The sequence below is a fragment of the Lotus japonicus genome, chromosome 3, assembly GCF_012489685.1.
Source record: "Lotus japonicus ecotype B-129 chromosome 3, LjGifu_v1.2".
NCBI lineage: Eukaryota > Viridiplantae > Streptophyta > Magnoliopsida > Fabales > Fabaceae > Lotus > Lotus japonicus.
The window spans coordinates 51,867,978-51,892,189 of record NC_080043.1 but is presented as its reverse complement, the minus strand read 5'-3'; the positions used below and the strand labels follow the sequence as shown (position 1 = coordinate 51,892,189).

Below are 24,212 nucleotides of genomic sequence, written 5' to 3'. Positions count from 1 at the left end.
GAGTGAACTTATTGAGACGTGTTTCTCCGTTTTCTGAGAGGCTTCGGCCGTTTACTGGTTTCTGTCATTGAACTGAGTTGGTATGCAATTGAATTGAGTTATGTTCGTTGATAATAGGAATAACATGTGGTTACTCCGAATAAATCATTGGTTCCCAGCGCCTAGGAGCTCGAAGCTCGCTGGAAAGGCTTTTTAGCTTCTTCATAACTCCTCTTCAAGCACCTTTAAGTCATCCATCAATTCCATGCTTCTTGGCCTTCTTTCTCCTTCAGTTTCTGATCTGAAAACTTAACCAACAAGACAAGGAAAATATCCAGAAGCTCAAAGAGCTTATTAGCAAAGAGGACCCTCAAATAACATAAGAAAATCATGCAAGTCCTAAACTTACTTAAAATGTGAGAAAAGTCCCTATAAAACCACAAAATTACCAAAAAAAAGTAAAGACTCAAAGAAAGATAAAAATGCATGAGAATGCATGAGACACTACATGAGACTCGACAAAAAGACTTAAAACAAAGAAATGACCCTAAAAACACTACTAAACTAGGGTCATCAAGTACCAACACAAGGCGCTTCAGATGGGGTGAAAGATGAGATGCGACAGAGGAGGAGAAGGAGAAAAGGGTGGCGGAGGCACCGGAAAGATGGGATGTGACGGCGGAGACCACCTCCTCGTGCTTTTTTGTTGGGTCTTGTTGTTGAAAGTAAAGGGCTTTATTGACAAAGATAAAATAAAATTGAAATAAATTAAAAACATCAATTAACAGAATAACCGGCTACCAGCTTCCACCATGATAGCTGGTGTAATCTCATTGGCCCAAACATGTGTGGCATGGGTGCAAGACCTAACCACTATTGCACCTTATACTTCACCCTTAAATGTCAGAAGCAAAAAAATTCTACACTTCGATAGTAAACTTTTGGAACTTAAACTTCTGAAATTGTAAATTTTTTCTTATGAATCACATTTATGAAAGTTAAGCTTCTACAAGTAAACAAATATTACGCTTTTAGAAGTCGAAGTTTTGAAAGTAAAAAAAAGGTCATCAATATATTATTTTTTTTGTCAAAATCAATATTTTTTTTTGGTTACATAGGAAGATAAACAAACTAGAGAAACTAGGCGGCTACGTCAAAATCAATATATTATTTCAATCTCTTCTTTTTCTTTTTGTAAACAAAAAAAATCTCTTCTTTTTGTCAAGTATTATTTCAAACAAAGCTGACCATTTTTTTTTCCTGAAAATAGAAATTGTATTGATTGAATGAAGATGAGGAAATAGACATGGATGTACACCCTCCTCATAAATGGTCAAATAGTAACACGACCAAACAACAACAATGAACCAATATAAAAAAGGAACCAACCCAAAAGAACGAAAGGAAAAAGATCCCCTAAAGGCCTATACCAGCCTATACACAACCGCCTAATGAAACAACCAAAGGCCTACATGATACCCCAAAAAACCACTAAGACCCTAAAAGCCCAAGACCTCAACTACAGGGCTGGCCATTTAATGGATTTAGATCCCCTCATGTGTATCTCACATAACCATGTCATGTGAAAGATCTGAACCTTTAATTTCTTTTTTAATGAAATATGATGGTCAGTATTATTTCTCGCACAATTTTAATTTTCTCTCCGTATACTCATTAAGGTCCTATATTTCATTAAAATAAAATTAAAGGCCCAAATGTTCATATGGCATGATCATGTGAGAAACAATTAACACATTTTTTTTTTGAAAGTGAACAATTAACACATTAGGGATCCAAATCCCCATTTAACCTTTCACCTGAATGGGCCAAGCCCAACATTTGAAAATCATCATTTTATCCCAAAATAATTGGTTTATTTTCTTAACTCAGAAAATAATTGGTTAGAGGGAACTTGGAAGTGAGCAACAAACTTTTCGTTTGCGGTATCGTGTGCTCCTCTACTGAAACGATGAGCTTCCATCTCTTCACCAAAGCTTGCCGGCAAAGCCAAGCGAGAAACCGAACCGCGTTTTCCTCTCTTGTTTCACGCTCTTTCTCTCAGCGATCTGAACCACGGTCCGTGATTCCTCAAACCTCTCATCATTCTCTCTTTTGTGGCTTTTCCGTTTCGTTAATTTGTGTTTTCGAATTCCCAGGCCTTCATTCGGCATTGCGTTCGACATTGACGGTGTCATTCTGCTCGGAAACTCCCCCGTTGGTGGCTCTCCGGGAGCCCTCAGAAGATTATACGACGCCGACGGTAAACAAGAAATTTCAACAAAATTAAAGAAACTCTCTAAATTAATTTCTGCTATTTTTTATTGACCATTATCGGCTCATGAATTTATTGATCTGTTTGTGTTGTCAGGTAGACTGAAAATCCCTTTCGTTTTCCTCACAAATGGTGAGTTCTGAGTTCTTTCTTCCTCTAATCTTACTTTTTCTGTTTTGAAATTGTCTCGTTCTGTGTATTTAGGTTCAGATCAATACTTGAAATTTCCTTGCTGCACGAGTGTGGTTCAATTAATGGCTCTTCTGGCAACTATATTATTTTGAAATTAAACGCTACTTGCTTTAGTCAGTTTAGTGCATGTTTGTTTCGGCCTTAGAGCCTAGACAAATGTGATTTCACGTATCTCATGGCAGTACAGAGAAGCTAGAGTGTGACATTTGAGTTTAATATGGATCGGAGAAGCATGATTATGACACGTGAGTTCAACGAAATTCAAACTAGCACTTAATTTTAATGTTAATTTTATCTTTCACGCAGGTGGTGGCTTTCCTGAAGCTACAAGAGCATCTGAGCTGAGTCAACTTTTGGGTTTAGACGTCTTACCTTCACAGGTGTGTTGGAAATATCTTGCTATGTTATGAAGAAGAAGATGCATTTAATATCTTATGAACATGAAAATAAATCCAACATTCATTTAGAAATTAAGAGGATTTAGAGTTATTCATTTTGGAAAGATTCATTAATCGTAATCATAATATATACACATGAGGCTTAATTTTCTGGTCTATTCGCCGCATACATGTCTCTGTCCAAAGTCACACTAAAAGACTGCCTTGTCACTTTGGTTCCCTAATTTCTGTTTTGAAATTGCAAAGCGTCATTAACTGAAGTTATCATATTATGCAGGTTTTACAGGGCCATTCACCATTTAAACAATTGGTCAATAGGTATGAATATGCTTCTTATTTGATAATGGTTCCATGTGAATATTACATGCTGAAATCAATAAGGTTAACATGCGCTGCAGGATCTTCAGGCATATTTGTTGCATAATATTTATCTGACAGAATTTCAGTTTTCAGATTTGAGAATAAACTCATTGTTGCTGTAGGAAAAGGGGAACCTGCTGCTGTGATGTCTGAATATGGTTTTAAGTAAGGTTTTAAGATATTTGGCTTGTCTGATGTCTCACGGTTGTATTGAATAATCAATCCAACATCATATCCTCCGTCTTATTATTTTGCTTTTGCTGGTTTTTATCTTCAGAAATGTTCTTTCAATGGATGAATATGCATCATGCTTTGAAAACATTGATCCATTGGCAACCTACAAGAAATGGACGACCAAGCTGGCTACTACTCATGAGTGTGCGTCAAGGAATGATGTCTTATCTGAAAGGGTTCGAGCAGCATTCATAGTCAGCGATCCTGTTGATTGGAGCAGGGACATACAGGTTACAAAGATTCTATAACTAATTTGTATGAATCAAGATTATAAATAGCAATTAGCAAATGATATAATTAAACAGTTTTTACCATAAACATCAAATATTCAATGGGAAGTTTAATTGTTGTGCAGCCATTCTTTCTCACAAAGCAGCGTTATGTGTATGTGAAATGAAACAAACAAGTATATTATCAGTGGTTTTGGTCTCCCCCATATGGGAAACCGAACTGCTGAGGTTTTTTTTTTGTTAGTTTAGGGCACAATGCCATCCACTTTGGTGGATGTTCAGGAGAGAAAAATCAAGCTGTGTTAGACTACTTCTATGGTCAGGTTTTAGTTTATTAGATCTAATGCATGTGCACATGGCTATTCCCTGTGAGAGTAATTGAGTGTTTGTGCTATTCATTGGCCATGAATTTTGTCTGCATTTCATAGCTAGAACTAGAAATGAAATGAAATAAAAAGTAGAAAACAGAAAAAAGAAACATAAGAAACGGAAATGCTACAATAGATACTCTACAAGGATCCAAATTGTAGGTGAGAAACATACAACTAAGTTTGACGCTTTCAAGCTGCTGTCATCTTTTTCAGTTTAGATTAATCATATTTGAAAATTTGAATGATAACATGGTGTTGACAATTATTCAATTAGTTCAATGATGACTGCAAGTATCATCCCATAGGGATTTGAAATCCAAGTACCAGTTCACAAATAGAGTATCTTTTTTTGGTAACATAGGAAGATATACAAGGAGAGTATCTAATTGAATGAATTTCAAATTGAGATTTAAAATGTGAACACAAATTTAGGGCCTGTTTGGTTTACCCATTTTCTGTTTCCATTTTCAGAGAAAACAGAAAATAGATGTGAAAATGTGTTTGGTTAAAATTTTGAAAATATTTTCTTTGAAAACATTTTCGAAAATGGGTTAAATTTTGAAAATAAAAAAAAGTCGTTTTCACATTTTCAATGAAAACGGAAACGGGAATGATGAAAACACGCGGTGGCATACTTGTAATTATAATCACATTGATTTTTTTTTTCTTTTCGTTCTGAAAGAAGTGCATCTGTTGGTGCCAACCCTAACATCTCAGTTCTGCGTTATTCTCTGCTACCTGCTTCATCTCACAGCCAAGATTCTTCCTTCTTCCCTCTTCAAATTTCGATTACCTGGTTTCACTGGGAACCTATTTATGCCTTTTTTAGGTCCGATCTGCTATGAACCTTTGGTTCCTCTATTTTTGGGTGCTTTACTTGATGGGTTTTGGTTGATTTTGGAGCTTCTTTTTTTGTTTGGTGTTCCAATCCTTGTTTAAAGGAACTCTGTTGTTCTCCTCTACTTATATGGCTTGCTATTTTTTTTGTGTTGCATAGTTTTTTCCATTTCAAATTTTGGCGGAACAAGAACTATGAACGCTGATCTGTTTGTATTTATTTGAGTTTCTGTCTTCAATTGTTAGAAATTTGAGCAAATTGACATTAAAAAAAAGAAAACATGAAACATTTTACTTTGGCTTTGGAAAGCTTATGTACGGTCACACATGGATGCTCAAGATATCTAGGAATTCTTGCATCTGGGTTGGCTTTCCAATGACAGGTGCTGGTTCTCTTTGTGATGAAGGGCTTCGCTGCTCTATTCTTCAAGCATCTAGGATTGCTATTTAATTGGGTTCAATTCCTCACTGCTACCTCCATTAACCTTTCCCGTCAATTTGGTGGGACTTTTGATTTTGGCTCATAAAAAAAATGTTGCATGGTCTTATCAATAAACTGAATGCTATGGCATCCATATACATGCTTGTCTCTTGTGCTTCTTTAAATTGTGCTTTGCAGGGTCTGAGTTGTATTGGCTGGGAATATGGCCTAGTTTTGACAGCTTTGGTTTTTTACTCTAGTCCTTACGAAAATAAGACAGGAGGTGCAGATGATTGTTTCTCTGCTTGATTTTTTTTCTTCTGTTTTTCTCTTCTTGTACTAAGTTAGGATACCTCTTGATTCCCATTATTATGGATGCACAAGGCTTAGAGTAGATCAGCAAGGTGCCAATGTTGATGTTAATCAAGGTGCCAAACTTATGCAGATCAAATGTGGGAAAATTACCATAAATCTTAAGAAGAATTGTATAATTTTTATTTTTAAGACCAATAATACTTATTATATTCCTCTTACTTGCAACGTGTTGTGACAATTGTATTTAACACTTGAATAATAGTTTTTTGTTATAATAGTAATATAAAACACATATACCAATTTTTATATTTGAAAATATAATTAGTATTAGATATAAAATATATTATAAATTATGACAAACATTGGTGAGTGTATTTTCCTCAATTATTTCAAAAATTGAAAACAGTTGAATCAAACACATTTCCATTATTTTCAGTTTGAGAAAATGGAAAATATGAAGTTAAACCAAACACGTTTTCTAAATGTTAAAAAATTGAAAATGAAAACCGGAAATGAAAATAGAAAATGTTTTCTCAAACCAAACAGGCCCTTAAAGTGCAGAGTCTAAAATGACACTGAATGAATTTATCCCTGGATGTTCTAAGTACCACCATTGGATGTTCCAGCCAACAAGCACCAGCAGTGATCTCATTTTCTATTTATCTTTGGCTCCCCTGGTCCCTTAAGATAATTCCTACATTAAAACATTATAAACTGACCAATGGAATAAGTGGTCTAACACCACAATCACATATCCTAGTTTCTGGACACATCTTGGCATAACTATCAAAAAAATACTACAAACTAACTATATCAATCAACTTCAAACGTGGATTTATCACATGGATTGTATTTCTAAGAAGCCAAAACAAATAAAAAAACAGTATTTGCTAGAAGTTCTTAGATTTTTGTTTTTGTTTTATGCATGGAATTGATGGATCTGGGGACTAACCAAGACTTTTCATTCAGGTTCTCTGTGACATCTTAAAATCAGGAGGCCTTCCTGGAAGAAACATTGGACAGCAGCCACATTTATATTTTGCAAATGATGACCTTGAGTACCAGGTTGGTTGATGTTTGCTACTGAAAAGTCTTATACAGAAGAAGACATTATATGGATCCAATTAAAAATACTATACTACTATACTTACTGACACAAGGTCCCGCGAAAGGTAGACTAAATTTCCTTCTGAACGTCTGGGCATGGGAGCTTTCAGGATTGCACTAGAATCTATCTTCAATAGGTACGACTGCCTATTATCTAACTGTTAATGGCAGCTCTATACTTTAGCTCCTTTAACTGGATTGCACTAGAATCTATCTTCAATATATACATATACATACAAGTTACATAAGAAACCATTTAAGCATATTCATTATTCAAAACTGCAGCCAAATTAGTGTAGTGGTGTGTGCTGATTTAATTAATATCTAGACTTTCAAGAATCTTCGACTATATCCTGAAACACTCTATATGCAGGATTTCCCCTCATTCCCTGGAGTACACATGTTTTGGAAAACCTCATCCATCTGTATTCAAGAATGCAGAAAATGTGTTACAACAATTCGTGCCATGTGTTGATCTCAATGATTTTAATAATAAAAATGCTCAATATTTTCAAACACTTTATATGATTGGAGATAATCCTGCAGTTGACATTAGAGGTGCACAGCAGGTTTGTCTCTTGCAGCTAGATTCACTAGTATCATAGGTAAATTTATTTGGTGACAAATGCCATTAATGAAAACATCACATTTCAGACTGGGCATCCTTGGTTTTCTATTCTCACAAGAACTGGAGTTTTCAAAGGGAAGGAAAATCATGACAAATTTCCAGCAGATCTGGTAATCTCTTTCAAGTTCCTCTAGAAAAATCTCATACACAAAATGCATTTTTCCCCACTTTGTTATTTTAATTTCGTTGGAAGGTAGCCGTCATAGATAGTTGGAGATGTAAGAATAAAGGTATAGAAATGCTTTTCTTTTTCTTGTGGGTTTGTGAGTAATCTGAGTTGGACATATAGTATAGAATCAGGATAAACAAAAAAAATGTTTTATCAGGATAGTCTAGTAATTATGGATAGAGTAAGTCTAAGGAATATTATTTGTATACTTGATATCTGATCAATTCATCTAGCCGGTTCAATATAGTGGAAAAAGACAGTTGTGTTAGTTGTCATGTTTGAATTTTTTACCTAATGAAAAAAAGGATGGAGGACTCGGTGATATTGACACAGATAATGCCACCATAGGATTGAATTATACAAAGCATAATTTTGCCTGAAATGTGTGTGAACTATGAAGTAGTAATCAAGACAACACCACACCATAACAGCCTTGTGTTTATTTTGCATTTTGCAACTGAAATTGCTACTCTCAAGTAAAATAACTTGGGGGTGGGATTACAATACAACTTCGCATTTGCCATCGCAGGTTGTTGATACTGTAGAAGAAGCTGTGGACTTCATCTTGACAAGGGAATCCGCTTCATAAATCCCATCAGCTTTACATGGCGAAGGCTCTGATTTTTTAAGGAGGAAGATTCTTAAAAGATGATATTTGAGTGATCAATAAAGAATGGAATAATTTAAGGCTTATTCCTGCCATTCATTTGATGACAAGTTGCACTATGAAACATTGGATTAAATTGGTTTTTATTCATTCTACCCTTGTTTACCCATGTTTGCTTGCTTTTCTGATAGATCAAGAGCTTTTAGTTAGTTGCTTCAGTTTAACTACACTTTCTTGTGCTTGTAAGTTCATTTGGGTGGGCCTTTCAAAAATAAAATTCATTTGGGTGGGAGTTTCGCTATTAAATTCCTCAGCCTTGGGCTGAATTGAAGTATGAATCAATGACTTTAAAAAAAAAGTATTAATGAAATGGTACCAAATCATGAAACTTTATAAAGTTCTAAATAAGTAAATTACTCAGTTAATAGAGAAATTTGGAAAAAAGTACATTCATATTGTTTAAAAATTAAAATTATTAATCTCTCATGTATACCATTTAAAATTTGTTTTAAGAACACCTTTTCGGCTTTAAATGGTTTAGGCATGCATCTTTGATCTAAAGAACAAATAAGTACTAAAAATGACATCATGTAATCAGTCACACAGTTGATGGAAAATGGTGTTTTGAACAGTTTATAGGATGACAATGGATAGGTTAGGGTAGGGTAGGGTACTATAATGCATATTTCTATACTCGCGTTTACAAAAAGTACCTGCACCCCATCCTCATACCTGCGTGAGTAGCAACTTGAATACTCATCATCGCATAATATTTATATGCTCGTACCCATTACCTGCAATTTAGCTAACTAAAATATAATTTTTCCTGAAAAGAATTAATTAAAGTACAAATGACTATCCAAACACTTAATAAATAATTCATCTAAGGGCTTGTTCGCACTCATGGATGGTGCATGAAGCTTGGCATCATATCGGCCATGATCACGACGATTTCATTACATTTTTGGACTAGCAAAGTGTTGGCGTGAATTCTATGGGAATAAGCAATAGATGGTCACCACCTTTGGTGGGTGTTATGAAGCTTAATGTTGATGGTAGCTTCAGGGAGTATGAGAACTACATGGGAAGAAACATATTGGTGCGTGATGATAAGGGTCTGTGGCTTTATGGTTTTCACTCATATAGGGGGGGGGGGGGGGGGGGGGGCTCATTGTTGGCTGAAGGTAGTGCTAAGAGGGATGGTCTCGTGTTGGTTTGGTCTCGGGGCCACAAAGATGATATTTGTGAGGTAGATTGTGTTGATCTTCCTTTCGCATTGTAGAATGAGGAGAGTCATTTTGTCTTTTAATTGAGAAGATCCGAGAGATACTAGACAAAGATTAGAGAGTGACGTGGAATCATGTTAACTGGATTCGTAACAATGCTACTGATTGTCTTGCAAGGATGGGTGCGTCTTCGCCATCTTCAGGGTTTCGTTATGTTGAGGTCCCTCACATAGTTTAAAACTTTTTCTTAACAAAAACCTTTCAACCTCGAATTATAACATCAACACTTATCATACTTACAACTCCTTTAGGGATTCCCTTATTCCTCTACGTTTATAATTAACACAACAATGCTATATGACACGATGCCATATAGCACGACACATTCATTGAGTGTTAATTATAACTGGTAGTGCAATGTAGTGCTAGAGAAGGGTTGTGCAATGAGATGTAAAATTGGTACCCCACTCTTAGAATTGCGACCCGCTTTAAAGTGAGAAATCTCCAAAATATCCATGTTAAAAATAATTGGCTAAAAAGCATTTTTGGCCCCTGATGTTTCAAGTTTGTGCAAATTCTGCCCCTATCTATTTTTGTCGATGTTTCTACCCCTCATGTTTTCAAACAGTGCACCGTCTACCCCTCCGTCAGGGGTAGACGATGCACTGTTTGAAAATATGAGGGGTAGACGATGCACTGTTTGAAAACATGAGGGGTAGAAACATCGACAAAAATAGAGTAGGGGCAGAATTTGCACAAACTTGAAACATCAGGGGCCAAAAATGCTTTTTAGCCAAAATAATTCCCGAGTTTTGGGACCTCGGGAACACCCCGAGCCTTAAGTCTCGGGATATATTATAATTTTCCTAATGAATTTCCCGAGCTTTAAGTCTCGAGATATATTATAATTTTCTTGATGAATTTCCCGAGCTTTGTTACCTCGGGAACATCCCAATGGTCTAATTCCCGGAATCCTTCCGAGGGCTATGCCTCGGCAATTTATAAACGTGGATTTCCCGAGGTTTGTCAAGCTTGGAATGTGAAAAATGTGTTCCCGAGGTTGCCTAACCTTGAAAATCTTCCTTGAAGAAATTGGAACAATTCCTGAACCTTAAACCTCGGTAAGGAAAACGTAAGGAAACAACTTCAGTCCCGAGCCCTAAAGCAAATAACTTTCAGCCCCGAGCCCTAAAGCTGGGGAGAAAGTGAAGAGGAACGTGATGCACTGCAGAGAACACAAAGGCTCGAGAAAAGGAGAAGGGAGGGTGTTAAAACATGGGGGCAATTTTGAATTTATTTAGAAAATAAGGAGGTAGCAATTCAAAGAAGGGTACCGATTCTTATTCCCTTATTATTGTACAATCCAGCATTTCCAATCCTCCGTAACTCTGAAGAAAGTCATATTACTCATCTTTCTGCCGCCAAGTACACCCTCTCCTCCCTACTCTGCCTCCCACCGACGCCGTCTCCGGCGGGGTTCTCTCTCCACCACAAATCTCTCACCGCCTCGACGTCGCCGACTCGTCGTGACCGACGCACCGCACCCCTCTGGCCACGTTTCAATACTTTCTCTCTTCTATTTTCCCGAGAAAGTGTCACCGGCAACTGGAAATTCTTGCAAATCCGACAGTGTTTCGGGCGCCACGAAGAGCTGGTACTAGAAGTGAGCGTTTAGGTGAACACTCCTCTGCTGTGCTATTTACTGTTGGGTTGCCATTTTTTTTATTGATATGATTTTGATCAATCCAACATGAATGCACCAATGTTAAATTGTAAATATGGATGTTGTTGTTTTTTCAATTTTTCTGGAGGAATTCAATGGGAATATAACTAGAATTAGGATAAGAAGAAGGTGTGTTGTTTTGGGGCCAATTACAGTTTATTGGTTCTGTTGAGTGGGAAAAAGGACATATTTGATGGTTCATTTGTGCATATCACATTACCTTTGCTGGAAGACAAAGGGAGAGGGGGTGACAATGTCATAAGTTAGCATCATCTTTGGAGGTGAACATGTGTACTTTTAAAAGATTTACTAATATTGATTCAGATAAGGAATGGATGTAAGAAGAGGAAGATAGAAAAAAGGACACCATGGACACACTAGAAAAACGAAAAACACCATGGATAGTATAACTAAGGACAATGAGAAGCAGTATGATTGAGTAGGAAGAAACTCATGAAAGTGGACTCAAGGGTGGTTGTTTAACATCACAGATTTGTTTAAATCTGCAGAGTTTTGTTTTCCATCACAGATTAGTGCATAGTTGCGCCTGTCATGCCACCATTGATTTTGAACATAAAAAACATAGCAAGCAAAATTACCAATCTCCATCATCTTACACAGTTACATGCACAGCTTGTCCACCACTCCCTGCACCACCACAACCAGTGGGTGGCGCTTCTCCTGACCCAATGCACGCGCCTCCTTGCGCCCTCAAGCTACACCTGCCACATTTTTCATGTTGCACAATGCCCTGATGTACATGTCTTCACCAGAATGCTCAAATACTACTCCCAAATTGATGCTCACTCAGAAGTAGTTTCTCTCTTTAAATGTATGCGGTGCTATGACATAAAGCCTGATACATCTTTCTATCCGCTTTTGATAAAATCTGCTAGAAAGGACAGCATGCTGTTTCATGCTCATGTCCTGAAACTGGGACATGGTCATGATCATTATGTTCGAAATTCAATTTTATACATGTATGCAAAATATGGATCTATACAGCTTGCCAGGAAACAATTTGATGAAATGTCTGATAGAACCGTTGCAGATTGGAATGTAATTATCTCTGGATACTGGAAGAGCGGGAATGAAGAGGAAGCAAGTAAACTTTTTCATATGATGGGTGAGCCACAAAGGAACGTCGTTACTTGGACCACCATGGTTACTGGGTATGCAAAGTCTGGGAATTTGAAGACTGCAAGGATATATTTTGATAAGATGCCTGAAAGAAGTGTGGTATCTTGGAATGCAATGCTATCAGGATATGCTCAGAGTGGAGCACCACTAGAGACTGTAAGATTGTTCAATGACATGCTTAGCTCTGGAAATGAACCAGATGAAACAACATGGGTGACTGTCATATCATCTTGTTCATCTCTTGGTGATCCTTGTCTTGCAGAGTCAATTGTTAGAAAGCTAGACAAAGTGAAGTTCCACTCAAATTATTTTGTCAAGACAGCTCTGCTTGATATGCATGCAAAATGCGGGAACCTCAAGGCAGCTCAGGAGATTTTTGACCAATTGGGCGTGTATAGAAATTCTGTTTCTTGTAATGCCATGATCTCTGCTTATGCAAGACTAGGGGATTTATCTTTTGCAAGAGACCTCTTTAATAAGATGCCAGAACGGGATACTGTCTCCTGGAATTCAATGATTGCTGGTTATGCTCAAAATGGCGAGTCACTGATGGCAATCAAGCTGTTCAAGGAAATGATCTCTACTAATGACTCAAAACCAGATGAGCTTACTATGGTGAGTGTTTTTTCTGCTTGTGGACACCTCGGATCACTAAGTTTGGGAATTTGGGCTGTGAGCATCCTTAATGAATATCAAATCAAGCTTAGCATCTTAGGATACAATTCATTGATTTTCATGTACTCGAGATGTGGGAGCATGGAAGAGGCCACATTAATATTTCAAGAAATGGCAACCAGAGATTTAGTCTCCTATAACACATTGATTTCAGGGCTTGCATCCCATGGACATGGAATTGAATGCATCAAGCTAATATCAAAAATGAAAGAAGATGGTATTGAACCAGACCGCATAACATATATTGGTATATTGACTGCATGTAGTCATGCAGGATTATTGGAAGAGGGTCAGAAAGTTTTTGAATCGATCAAGGTTCCTGATGTAGACCATTATGCGTGTATGATTGATATGCTAGGTCGAGTCGGTAAATTGGAAGAAGCTATGAAATTGATTCATAGCATGCCAATGGAGCCCCATGCAGGAATTTATGGATCTCTTTTAAATGCTACCCGCATTCATAAACAAGTTGAGCTCGGTGAGCTCGCTGCAGCTAAACTGTTCACAGTTGAGCCGCACAATTCTAGCAATTACGTGTTGCTCTCTAACATATATGCTTTGGCTGGTAGGTGGAAAGAGGTTGGCAATGTAAGGAATATAATGAGAAAACAGGGAGTGAAGAAAATAACTGCCTGGAGCTGGGTGGAGCATCCCTCACATGTTCATTGTGAAACGATCAAATGATATCTATAAGCTACTGGAAGATCTCAATCAAGGTGAAGTTGAGGAGGGAAGGATATGTATCTGATAATAGCTGCATACTGAGGATGCTGTATAAAAAAGAAAAGGAGATTCAAAGTAAATGTGACTCAGAGAACTGAATTGTGAATGATTCCGTTATTGAATGAATGAATCTGAGTTTGTTACACAATTTAGCGGACAGTAAAAACTGTACGGTGGGTATTGCACCTAAGTTTTCTCCCCAAAAAAGTATAATAAAAGAAACTCTCTATTCATTTCCGCCATTTCTTATTTACCATTATCGGCTCATGAATTTGTTGATCCATTTGTGTTGTCAGGTAGACTGAAAATCCCTTTTGCTTTCCCCACCAATGGTAAGTTCTCCCCCTAATTTTACTTGTTCTGTTATGAAATTGTCTCGTTCTGTGTATTTAGGTTCAGATGGATACTTGAAATATCCTTGCTGCATGAGCGTGGTTCAATTAATGGCGCCTCTAATTTTAATGTTAATTTTGTCTTTCATGCAGGGGGAGGCTTTCCTGAAGCTAAAAGAGCCTCTGAGCTGAGTCAACTTTTGGGTTTAAACGTCTTACCTTCACAGGTGTGTTGGAAGAGTCTTGCTGTGTAATGAAAAAGTAGATGCATTTAATATGTTAAGGACATAAAAATAATTCCAATACTCCTTTAGAAATTAAGAGTATTTAGAGTTATTGATATTGTAATTATCCATCAATATATACACGTTTGGTTTAATTTTGTGGTCTATTCGCTGCATGCATGTCTTTGTCCAAAGCTACACTAAAAGATTGTCTTCTCACTTTGGTTCCCTCTGAATTTCTTTCTTGAAGTTATCATCATTATGCAGGTTTTACAGGGCCATTCATCATTTAAACAACTGGATGTATGAATATGCTTCTTATTTGATGATGGTTGCATGTTAATATTACATGCTGAAATGTGAAATCAATAAGGTTAACATACGCCTGCAGGGTCTTCAGGTCTATTTGTTGCATTATGTTTATCTTACAGATCTTTCACTTTTCAGATTTGAGAATAAACTCATTGTTGCTGTGGGAAAAGGGAAACCTGCTGCTGTGATGTCTGAACTCTGAATATGGTTTTAAGTAAGGTTTTAAGATATTGGCTTGTCTGATGTTTCATGGGTTTGTTGAATAATCAATCCAACATCATATCCCATATCTTAATTATTTTTTACTTTGTTGATTTTTATCTTCAGAAATGTTCTTTCAATGGATGAATATGCATCATGCTTTGAAAACATTGATCCATTGGGACCCTACAAGAGGTGGACGACCAAGCTGGCTACTACTCAAAATGCTAAGTTTAATGAGTGTGCTTCAAGGAATGATGTCTTATCTGAAATGGTTCAAGCAGTATTCATAGTTAGCGATCCTGTTGATTGGAGCAGGGACATGCAGGTTACAAAGATTGGGTGCCCACTAGGGTGGACCTTTAATTTTTTGGTCCACCGGTGGAGCATTCATTAAACACCATTGGATTAGAGATTCTCAGAATATTCTTCAAATAAATGGTTATGATTGAATGAAGGATGAAAGGCTAAAAATGTAAAATGCACTGAAAACCCTCTTTCACCTAGCTTGTCAACCCCAACAGTGGAAGGACGAGATGATGGCAGAGCTTATCTCCGGCGTGGTACCAATCTTGGCCACCGCCACCTCACCACTCTTCTTGGTCCAGCAAGCCACTCTCCCTTATATTGAAGAAATCTATTGCAACCTCCAGATCTGATTTTTTCCCGAGAGAGAAAGATGTAGGTTGGGTGAATGATGGTGGTGCAGAAGCTTGCGATGATGAAATTGGTGGGTGTGAGGGTGTTTGATTTAGGGGTGTTTGCTCCCAGTTCCTTCATCCCGTCCCTCACCGGCAACTCCGACCCAGACCCCTGTCATCGTCCTCACTCGCCGCTGGCGGCGATGGGTTTCAGATCACAGCGAGCAAGCTGTCATCGTCTTCCCATTTGTTGCCCCAAGATCACATATTTCCTCTTCACTGTCTGTTGCATGTCGCACCATTGGGTGATAATCGTACCTTGTTCACACAGACACCTATGGATGCAAATGAAGGTGCCCCTCATGAGAAATTCAAAGGGAAGAAGTCCAAGGCTGCTGCTAAATCAGGAGCACAGGTAGTACCTTGGGAGATTATGAGAAGTGTTGGAATTTCTGATGATGAGATATCCAAGTTTCAGGACCCTTACAAGTGGCTTTCTAAAGAGATAGCACAATATCGGAATAGTCAAACATTAAAAGCAATCATATTGGAGAAGATCCTTTATTACCACAGACTTAAACCCATATTTTGATCCTTTATTCTCCTTTGGATGGACATCCTTGTGCTGATCATGATAGAGCAACTGGTGCGACAATGGTGGAGAGATTGGTCTGGGAGGCAGGGAGAGGAAGGAGAGTGGGAGGGAGAAGGAGAGAAAGGGGTAAAGTCTGAAATAGCCCTTATGCAAAGTCTGTAATACCCTTGGTGCATCGGTGGACCAAAATAATAAAGGTCCACCCTAGTGGGCACTTAAAGATTTTATGGTTAATATGTATGAATCAAGATTACAAATAGCAAATGATATAATTATACAGCTTTTACCATAAGCATCGAAAATTTAATGGAAAGTTTAATTGTTGTGCAGCCGTTCTTTCTCACAAAGCAGCATGATTTGTACGTGAAATGAAACACACAATATTAGTGGTTTTGGTCTCCCCCACGACGGGAAACCGAATTGCTGATGGGTTTTTTGTACCTAACTGGTAGTTTAGGGCTCAACGCTATCCACTTGGGTGGATGTTCAGCAGAGCAAAATCAGCCTGTGTTAGTTAAACTGCTTCTATGTTTAGATTTTAGTTTATGAGATTTAATGTTATGTGCACAAGGCAATTCCTTATGAGAGTAATTGAGTGTTTGTGCTATTCATGGGCCATGAATTTATCTGCATTTCATACCTAGAACAAGAAATGAAATGAAATGAAATAAAAAGAAGAAAACAGAAAGAAGAAACTTGAAACGGAAAAACTACAATACATACTCCAAGGATCCAAATTTGAGATGAGAAACATTCAACTAAGGTTGACACTTTCTAGCTGCTTCAACTTTATCAGTTTATATTAATCATATTTGAAATTTTGAACGATAACTTGATGTTGACAAACTGGCAAATGTGCCAAATTGTACAAGTAGTTCAAGTGATGAGTACAAGGATCATCCCAGGAGAGCATCTTATTGAGTGAATTTGAAATTGAGATTTAAAATGTGGGCACAAATTTAAAGTGCAGAATGTAAAATGAAGCTGAATTTTAAGGTGCGGAGTTTAATGAGGATGAAATAAGAGAACCTCAATGAACTGAATTCCCAAGTAATTGAAATTTCAACAGTAACAGTAGTGGTTAGGTTTTGACTCCTTCCAATTCTTACTCTATGTTATGGTTTATAGCATGGAGTTTAGATATAGAATTTCAATTGATTATCAAATTCTCTAGGTTAGTTAAATCTCAATTCCTTTGGTGAGTCAATCTGATTAGAGGCCCTTTTCCTTTTCCTTCATACTTCTCATCACATGTGAATCATTCCCTTTTCTTCTTTTCCTGCATCTCAGCCTCTGAAAGTCACCTGAAAGTGGTTAAAGATTTAGGTTCGTTCCTTTGAACTTCTGCACCATTGAATTATCCTCTTCAAGCTCTTTTAACATTCCAATTTCTCAGTTTTCAGCATGTTCAGTTAGTGTATCTCTCAGCTGGAAACTCCGGAGAACAGCAAAGGCACTCTTGGCACCTGTGAGTTGGAATCTCTGTACTATGAAACATTGGTTTAAATTGGTTATTATTCACTCACCCTCTCATGTTTGCTCTCTTTTTATGATAGATTAAGAGCTTTTAGTTAGTTGCTTCAGATTAACTACACTTTTGTAACCAAAAAAAGATTAACTACACTTTGTTGTGCTTGTAAGTTCATTTGTGTGGGAGTTTCGCTATTAAATTCATCAGCCTCAGCTAAACAAAAGCATGACTGAAATGGTACCAAGTCATGAAACTTTATAACGTATGAGTGAAAATAATAAATAACTCAGTTAATATAGTCTTAAAAAATGTCCGATAAATTCTGTCTATAAATATATAGTTCTTCCACTCTGTTGCTAGTTATTTTATACCCTCAGCAATAAAAGGATAAACTATTTTGAAGACCAATAATAGTATTTTTATTAAAAAAAGACAAGGTCTTAAGCATGAAAGCTATACAAGGTGCACATACATTAACGTTTTCCAACAAACAGATTCATTACTCTGCATATTCTAAAATGAATTTTATTTATAGGTCACTCGGTATTCGTATTTGTAAACTGTACAAATGGGATTCTTCATCATGTGATACTTAACAGTGAGATCGAAATGCTAACTAAAATACAGAGCTCACTCTCCCACAAAAAGATATAATACCAACACACAAACGCCTTAAATCTGATCCCACAATTTTAGAACTTGATCACTTGCTTTGGTTGGCTCCCAAGTTTTCCTAGAGCTTTATCCAATGCTGTATTGAAATCGTTAAAGGGAGTCAATTCCATCCTGCAAACAGAACCCAATGAGAGAATCAGAAATTTATGGACACGAATATTAAGTTTTCATGAGCAACTTGACCCCTGAAGTGATATCAACCCATCCCAGACTTTTCCTTTTCTATAAAGCTAGAAACATACTTGTATTTTAATTTCCCGTCTTGTACAAGACCCAAAAGCTTGTCTATCATTCCTCTGCTCTCTTCAGCTTTCTCTGTGCTCAGCCACTTCTGCAGCCAGAATCCCCTCAAGGAAAGATCCTGCAAATATGTGGTTTTATACTATAGTTACATTTAACAAACTAGAGCAATGCTAATATAGTAAAAATATAGACACATTATTTGAAAGTTTACAAAGGTCTGCAACTCTGAAATAAGTAATCTCCCAGCACTACAAAGGTCTGGAACTCTGAAATTATGTCTTGAACTCATTCACAGAACTTTTAAAATTTGATTCATTTGAGGCTACTAGACAGAGTTTTACACCACTCAAAACAAAAATGTATCCAGTGGATGGATAGTTGATAAACATGACTAGTACCCTGCTAAAAACATGTTCATATGGAGAAGTATTACTCATGGGTCCTGGACCCATGAGTAGGTTCATTAAGAAGTATTTCTCAGCTAATCTTTCAAGAAACCCAAGTTAAATGGCCAGGAGCCCAGGACTACTTTTCCAGTATCATTTATACCCAACTTCTACATATTCAGTCAAATATATATTATCAATTTGTTAGGGAACTGCAATCAATTATCTGAATAACTTCTTAACTTGAAACCTTATTAATTTCAATCACTTCCAGGTGCCAACTAATGCCCTGGCATGTATATCAGTGGAAGGAGAAACCTCAAGCAGGCCAACACAAATTTTACCAGATATGTTAATTAAATTAAACTGTCTATGATTGATTATTATGTTTCATGTCAATCCTTGTTAGCCAAGATACATTAAGATTTTAACTAGATTTGTGTTGCATAATAGACTGAAGTAATCAATAATGAGTAGGAAGACAATAGCCAGAAGTTACAGCCAGACCTTAAATATGAAGGATGAGGTTGACACTGTGACAGGTTTTAGGGACATTCCACCATATGTCACCATAGTTCCTCCCTGCCTGCGAGGATTAACTGAATTAAATCTTCAAAATAATGATATACAGTAATAAAAATAAAAGCTTTTGTTCTTAAAGTCTTAAACCAATATTTCATGTCAAACCTCAAAAATTTGAGAACCAGAGAAGCAGCATTGCCACCAACACAGTTAAACCCCAGTGCAGGTTCAGGTATACCACCCTACCACATAAGTCTCATGTCAAGTAAGCCATTTGATTTTAATATAGAATATAATTCTTCAAAAAAAGTTGTTTGCTTGTCAGCTAGCTTCCTTAGCATCTCAGGAGTTTAAGTGCAAAACTTCAAATAACAAAGAAAGAATCATATCCAAATAACACTTCCAACATGCTTAACCAATAACTATCAGCATCATTCATTTGAAAATTTGGCATCCACCTCATAGCATAATCCGAAAGTGCAACAATAAGTCCAAGTCATACCAGGAGACTCTTGACATTCTTCACTTCCAGTTCTTTCTCAGTAAAAACTTCATCAGCACCCAAATCCTTTAGTCTTTCTTTGACTTCATCAACCCCAGGCCTGCAGCAAAAGGATTAGTAGAGCAAACAATAAGTTTCTTCATAAATCTCTTCTTCAGCTGGAAAGGGGAGAGGGGAATCCAGGGAAAAGAGAATGTTAATCATGATTCCTTCTGTTTCTAAAAAGAAGGAAAAATGTGTATTAGAATTAAATAAGCAAATCATGGTAAAAACAATATTCAGAAGTTAACAAAACAAGCAAAGGACCTTCAAATGAGCACCTGTCCCGTATAATATTGATGTTGTGAATGCCACGAGATTTTGCAAGCTGAATGACACACTGGCCAACCATGCTGGTAGCTCCATTCTGCACAATAGCATCCCCTGTTTACACCCAGAATTACCAAGTTAACACAGGCATACAAAAGCATGAAAGACAAAGGTCCCGTTTGGACGAACTTATTTGAGTTTACCTTATAGCATATGCGTTTATGCATAAGGGGGTGGTTATTGTCATACGCTTATTTAAGTTGTTTACCCACACACCCAAAATCTAGTCATGAATCAACAACAACAAAAAACAGTAACAAAAATGAACAATTGTTGCAATGGGACAGTACCTGAGTTCAAAGAAATGCAGTGTTCAAGCATGAGGAAAGCAGTAAGGGGATTGACAGTAATGGTAGCAGCATATTCCAAAGGCACACCCTTGTCTACTTTGTGCCACACACTCTGATTCTTCACAATGTATGTCTGCCATGTCCCTGCACCCGGAAAAAAAATTCTAAAGTTAGGAAGTCCATTTGAAGCATTGGCATTTGAGATCACGAAATTTTCAATGCACATTCGGCCAACAAAATGTGCTTTCACATTCACCCAACTGAAAATCAAACAGGCTCAACAAAAGTGAATTTCATGAAAAGATTAGTTATGTAAGCCCTAAAACTCAGTTATTGCCAGAACTTCAAAGAATCGTTCATGAATTATTCCCAAATTGATGAATTTAAGGGAGGAGGTACGCACCGAAGGACGGTGGAGAGGGAATGACCAAGTCACCAGGAGCGAAAGAGGTGACGGCGGAGCCGACGGAGAGAACCTCTCCAACGCCTTCGTAGCCGCCGACAGCTGGCAGTTCAGGCCGGACGGGATAGACGCCTTGTATCCTGTTGATGTCGGAAGGGTTGATAGGAGCGGCGAGCATCTTGACGCAGACATCGTTGTCCTTCACCTCGACGGGTGCAACTTCCACCAGTTTCGTCACGGCGTCGGGTTGGCCGTGCGAATCGTACACGATGGCCTTCGAAGGCGGTGATACGGCGGCGGAGGAGAATGCTCTTGTGGTTAAGGATTGGAAGCCGACGCCGCGGCGAATTAGCGTGGATTTGAGATTGAATGGTGCTTTTAGAGCCTTCGCAGGCAGTGATCGGAGCAACAGTGCCATCACTCACACTCACTTTCTTCTTCGCTCGGCTCAAGTTCCGCTGCTTGTGCTTGTGCTGTTCTGCACCCTCACTCACTTCAGTCACTTGCCCAATACCCATTCCTTCAGAGCAGTAGTTTTTTTTCAAAGTAAACTGAAAATTCATTAATAGCCATTCGGCAAACGAGTTGGTACATCAGAAATAACTAAAGATAACGCAGCTTCCGGAACTTCCTCCACCCAAACTAAATTAGCGTGGGTTTCAGCGTTCCTAGCTAGAAAATCCGCAACGGCATTACCCGTGCGTCTAACAAAAGAGAAAGTAACAACATCAAAAGCACCTCAGAGCGTGCAACACTCCCTAATAATAGAGCTCAAATAAGAACGCTCATTCTCCTTTGCTTTCAAGCAGTTAAACAGCTGTAAACAATCTGTCTCCAAACAAATCCTCCGAAAACCAAGGTCAATAGCCAATTGCATTGTCCATCTCAAGCTCATAGCCTCCGCCAGAAGTGGTGAAAGAGCTGAATGGGGATAGGAGCATGCAGCAGCCATCACCTCGCCATTACAATTTCGTGCCACCATGCCCAATCCAGTCGAACCATTCACATGATAGTAAGCATCAAAATTGAACTTGATAGTACCTGAAGTTGGCGTCTTCCACGTCGCAGGCAAGGCCACCGATGGTGCACGCATCTGATCTCGCACCCGAACCTCCTCCGTCAAGCAACGTACTCGGCCGAGCACATTATCCATCGTGAACTGCCGCTGCTGGAAAATAGTATGGTTCCTGGCCTCCCAAATAGCATATACCGTGGACTGTACAAGGGCCAAGACCTCCTCATCATGCAGCTCCAAAACCGCAAGCCAAAGTTCACGAAAAGTGGAGAAAGATGCCACGCGGACAACAAGTTGAGAAGCAAACCAAACATGCTTCGCTGCTGGACAATGGATGAATAGATGGTCCTCATTCTCCCTCTCCGTCGCGCAAAAAGGGCATCCTGGATCCACATCAACTCGACGGCTAAACAACCTTTCTTTCAAGGGTAAGTAACCTTGGATAGCCCTCCAACATGTCTCTTTGCATCGTGGGAGAGCTCGGGATGACCATAAAAAATTCCAGAACTTGGCCTCTAACGTGACAGCCGTGGAAGATAAAGCTTCAGCCATGGACAGAAGGTTTCTCATGTCCTTGTATCCCTCCTTGCATGTGTAATGACAATTGGTAGTGCTAGGCCAATGGAACTCATCCGGGCCACCATGCACCCCTAAAGGGATTGATAATATACGAGCTGCAGTGCTAGGATTAAAGACAAGCTCAATCAAATCTGTCCTCCACCTGTGCAAAGCATGATCAATAAGCATAGAGACATGTGTTAAGTGAAATTCATCAACGAAATCCTGGTTATAAATAAGGGGTGCACCCCCTAGTACCCAATTATCATTCCATATATGAACCCAAGCGGTGGGGGCATGTCGATCCACCAACTCAAACCTGATCCCCCCCGAGGGAGAGACCATCGAGAACCAGTCGGCCATCGACATATGGCAGCAGGCCGACCGCCCAAACACAAACATGAAACCAAAGCCAAGGCGCTAGGGTCAACTCACGGAATAAAGTAGATATACACTCAACATGTGATATGGGGTATAGATATATATGTTGTTATATAAACATATAGATAATCCTAGCATGTTATGGCTCTAACAATGCTTCAATAAATCAAACAGCACACAATCCTAGTCAGAATGAATGTATGCGTGAAATGCAATCAATATGATCCGGATTGTGACGCGTTCCCGTTCGCCACAAGTGAAGCATTCCCGTTCTTCACTATGGATGAACCATTCCCGTTATTCATCATTGGTGAACCATTCCCGTTATTCACTGTATGATGAACCATTCCCGTTATTCATCATTAATGCATTGGTGAACCATTCCCGTTATTCACCATGAGAAGCACAGGTGAACCATTCCCGTTATTCACCCGATTGATGCAATATGGTTAGCCAAACATTGAATCGTCCTCACCGCACAACTGTTTAGCTCAAAACCCAATATCAAAAACCCAAGAGTTAGTGTCGGTCAATACAACACAACTCGGAGTTAGTGTCGGTCAATACAACACAACTCGAATAACAAACCCCAAGACTTAGTGTCGGTCAATACAACACAACTCGAATAACAAACCCCAAGAGTTAGTGTCGGTCAATACAACACCACTCAAACAACAAGAGTACTAAAGTACTCGGGAGTTTAGTGTCGGTCAATACAACACAACTCCAACAACAAAACCCAAAGTTAAAACCCAGAGTTAGTGTCGGTCAATACAACACAACTCGAATAACAAGAGTACTAGAGTACTCGGTGACTTTCAATCATCACCGTAGCTCACCTCAGTGGCTTTCCTCAATTCCAAAACCCACAACAAAAGTCGACTTTTCCCCTTCTTTCAAAATTATTTTCCCCTTTAGTTTTCCTATGCTTAAACGTTAACAAAAATTGTTTCGATTCGAATTAGTCAAATTATGAGTTTATTTCTCAAGGTCTAAGTTTCCCAAAGTCTCTAGTTTTCAAAATCTGTTCCATTCTAAGTTTTTTCCAAAAACCCACCAAAAGCAATTCCCGGGGAAAGTCTAAGTACACAACAAATGGCTAAGTCTCAAACCTTGAGTTTGGACTTGCCTAGGGTTGTTCATCCAACCCGAAATATCAAAGATCACCAGATCAATGAATCTCCACTCCGAAGTCGCGTCAAAACGCACAATCCAACAATCATCTCAACATCATCAGTTATGTAAAACATCACAACATCAGTTCAGCAACATAATCAACATCAAAGTAAAACATAGGTCGAATTCATCGACGCCTATCATGCAGTCATAGCTAATAGTAAGTTGCCCTAACCTCGAGCTGCTCCAGCCTCGTAATCAAAAGTTCCTTCACTCAAATGCTCTGAAGATCCCAAAGTTCCTTCAACTGAACCTCGGAGAAAAACAAAGCAGAATCCAAACAAAATCGATTAGCTCGATCACAATACA

General features: G+C 38.3%; 4 protein-coding genes across 4 annotated transcripts; 2 read left to right on the top strand and 2 right to left on the bottom strand.

Moving 5' to 3' along the window:
* Nucleotides 1–1,862: 1,862 nt before the first annotated feature.
* On the top strand, nt 1,863–8,275 carry LOC130743259 (uncharacterized protein YKR070W). The gene is made up of 12 exons (XM_057595423.1): nt 1,863–2,055; nt 2,136–2,239; nt 2,348–2,383; nt 2,750–2,823; nt 3,119–3,159; nt 3,295–3,366; nt 3,479–3,665; nt 6,579–6,674; nt 6,786–6,853; nt 7,090–7,285; nt 7,371–7,454; nt 8,043–8,275. The coding sequence occupies exons 1-12, from the start codon at nt 1,949–1,951 to the stop codon at nt 8,100–8,102; spliced, it is 1,125 nt and encodes a 374-aa protein (XP_057451406.1). The 5' UTR covers nt 1,863–1,948; the 3' UTR covers nt 8,103–8,275.
* Nucleotides 8,276–11,027: 2,752 nt separating this feature from the next.
* On the top strand, nt 11,028–16,402 carry LOC130743258 (pentatricopeptide repeat-containing protein At1g14470). The gene is given in 6 exon segments (XM_057595422.1): nt 11,028–13,537; nt 13,539–13,602; nt 13,604–13,939; nt 14,093–14,166; nt 14,611–14,689; nt 14,803–16,402. Coding segments are annotated over 3 exon segments (2,082 nt in total). The 5' UTR covers nt 11,028–11,621; the 3' UTR covers nt 13,706–13,939; nt 14,093–14,166; nt 14,611–14,689; nt 14,803–16,402.
* A 1,460-nt stretch (nt 16,403–17,862) lies between these two features.
* On the bottom strand, nt 17,863–21,302 carry LOC130743257 (enoyl-[acyl-carrier-protein] reductase, mitochondrial). Its single transcript, XM_057595421.1, has 8 exons — nt 20,774–21,302; nt 20,371–20,514; nt 20,032–20,134; nt 19,712–19,811; nt 19,375–19,451; nt 19,195–19,273; nt 18,301–18,419; nt 17,863–18,169 (listed from the first exon to the last, which is right to left on the bottom strand). The coding sequence occupies exons 1-8, from the start codon at nt 21,189–21,191 to the stop codon at nt 18,076–18,078; spliced, it is 1,134 nt and encodes a 377-aa protein (XP_057451404.1). The 5' UTR covers nt 21,192–21,302; the 3' UTR covers nt 17,863–18,075.
* A 210-nt stretch (nt 21,303–21,512) lies between these two features.
* On the bottom strand, nt 21,513–22,645 carry LOC130744291 (uncharacterized). Its single transcript, XM_057596478.1, has 2 exons — nt 22,605–22,645; nt 21,513–22,509 (listed from the first exon to the last, which is right to left on the bottom strand). The coding sequence occupies exons 1-2, from the start codon at nt 22,643–22,645 to the stop codon at nt 21,513–21,515; spliced, it is 1,038 nt and encodes a 345-aa protein (XP_057452461.1).
* Nucleotides 22,646–24,212: the final 1,567 nt, after the last annotated feature.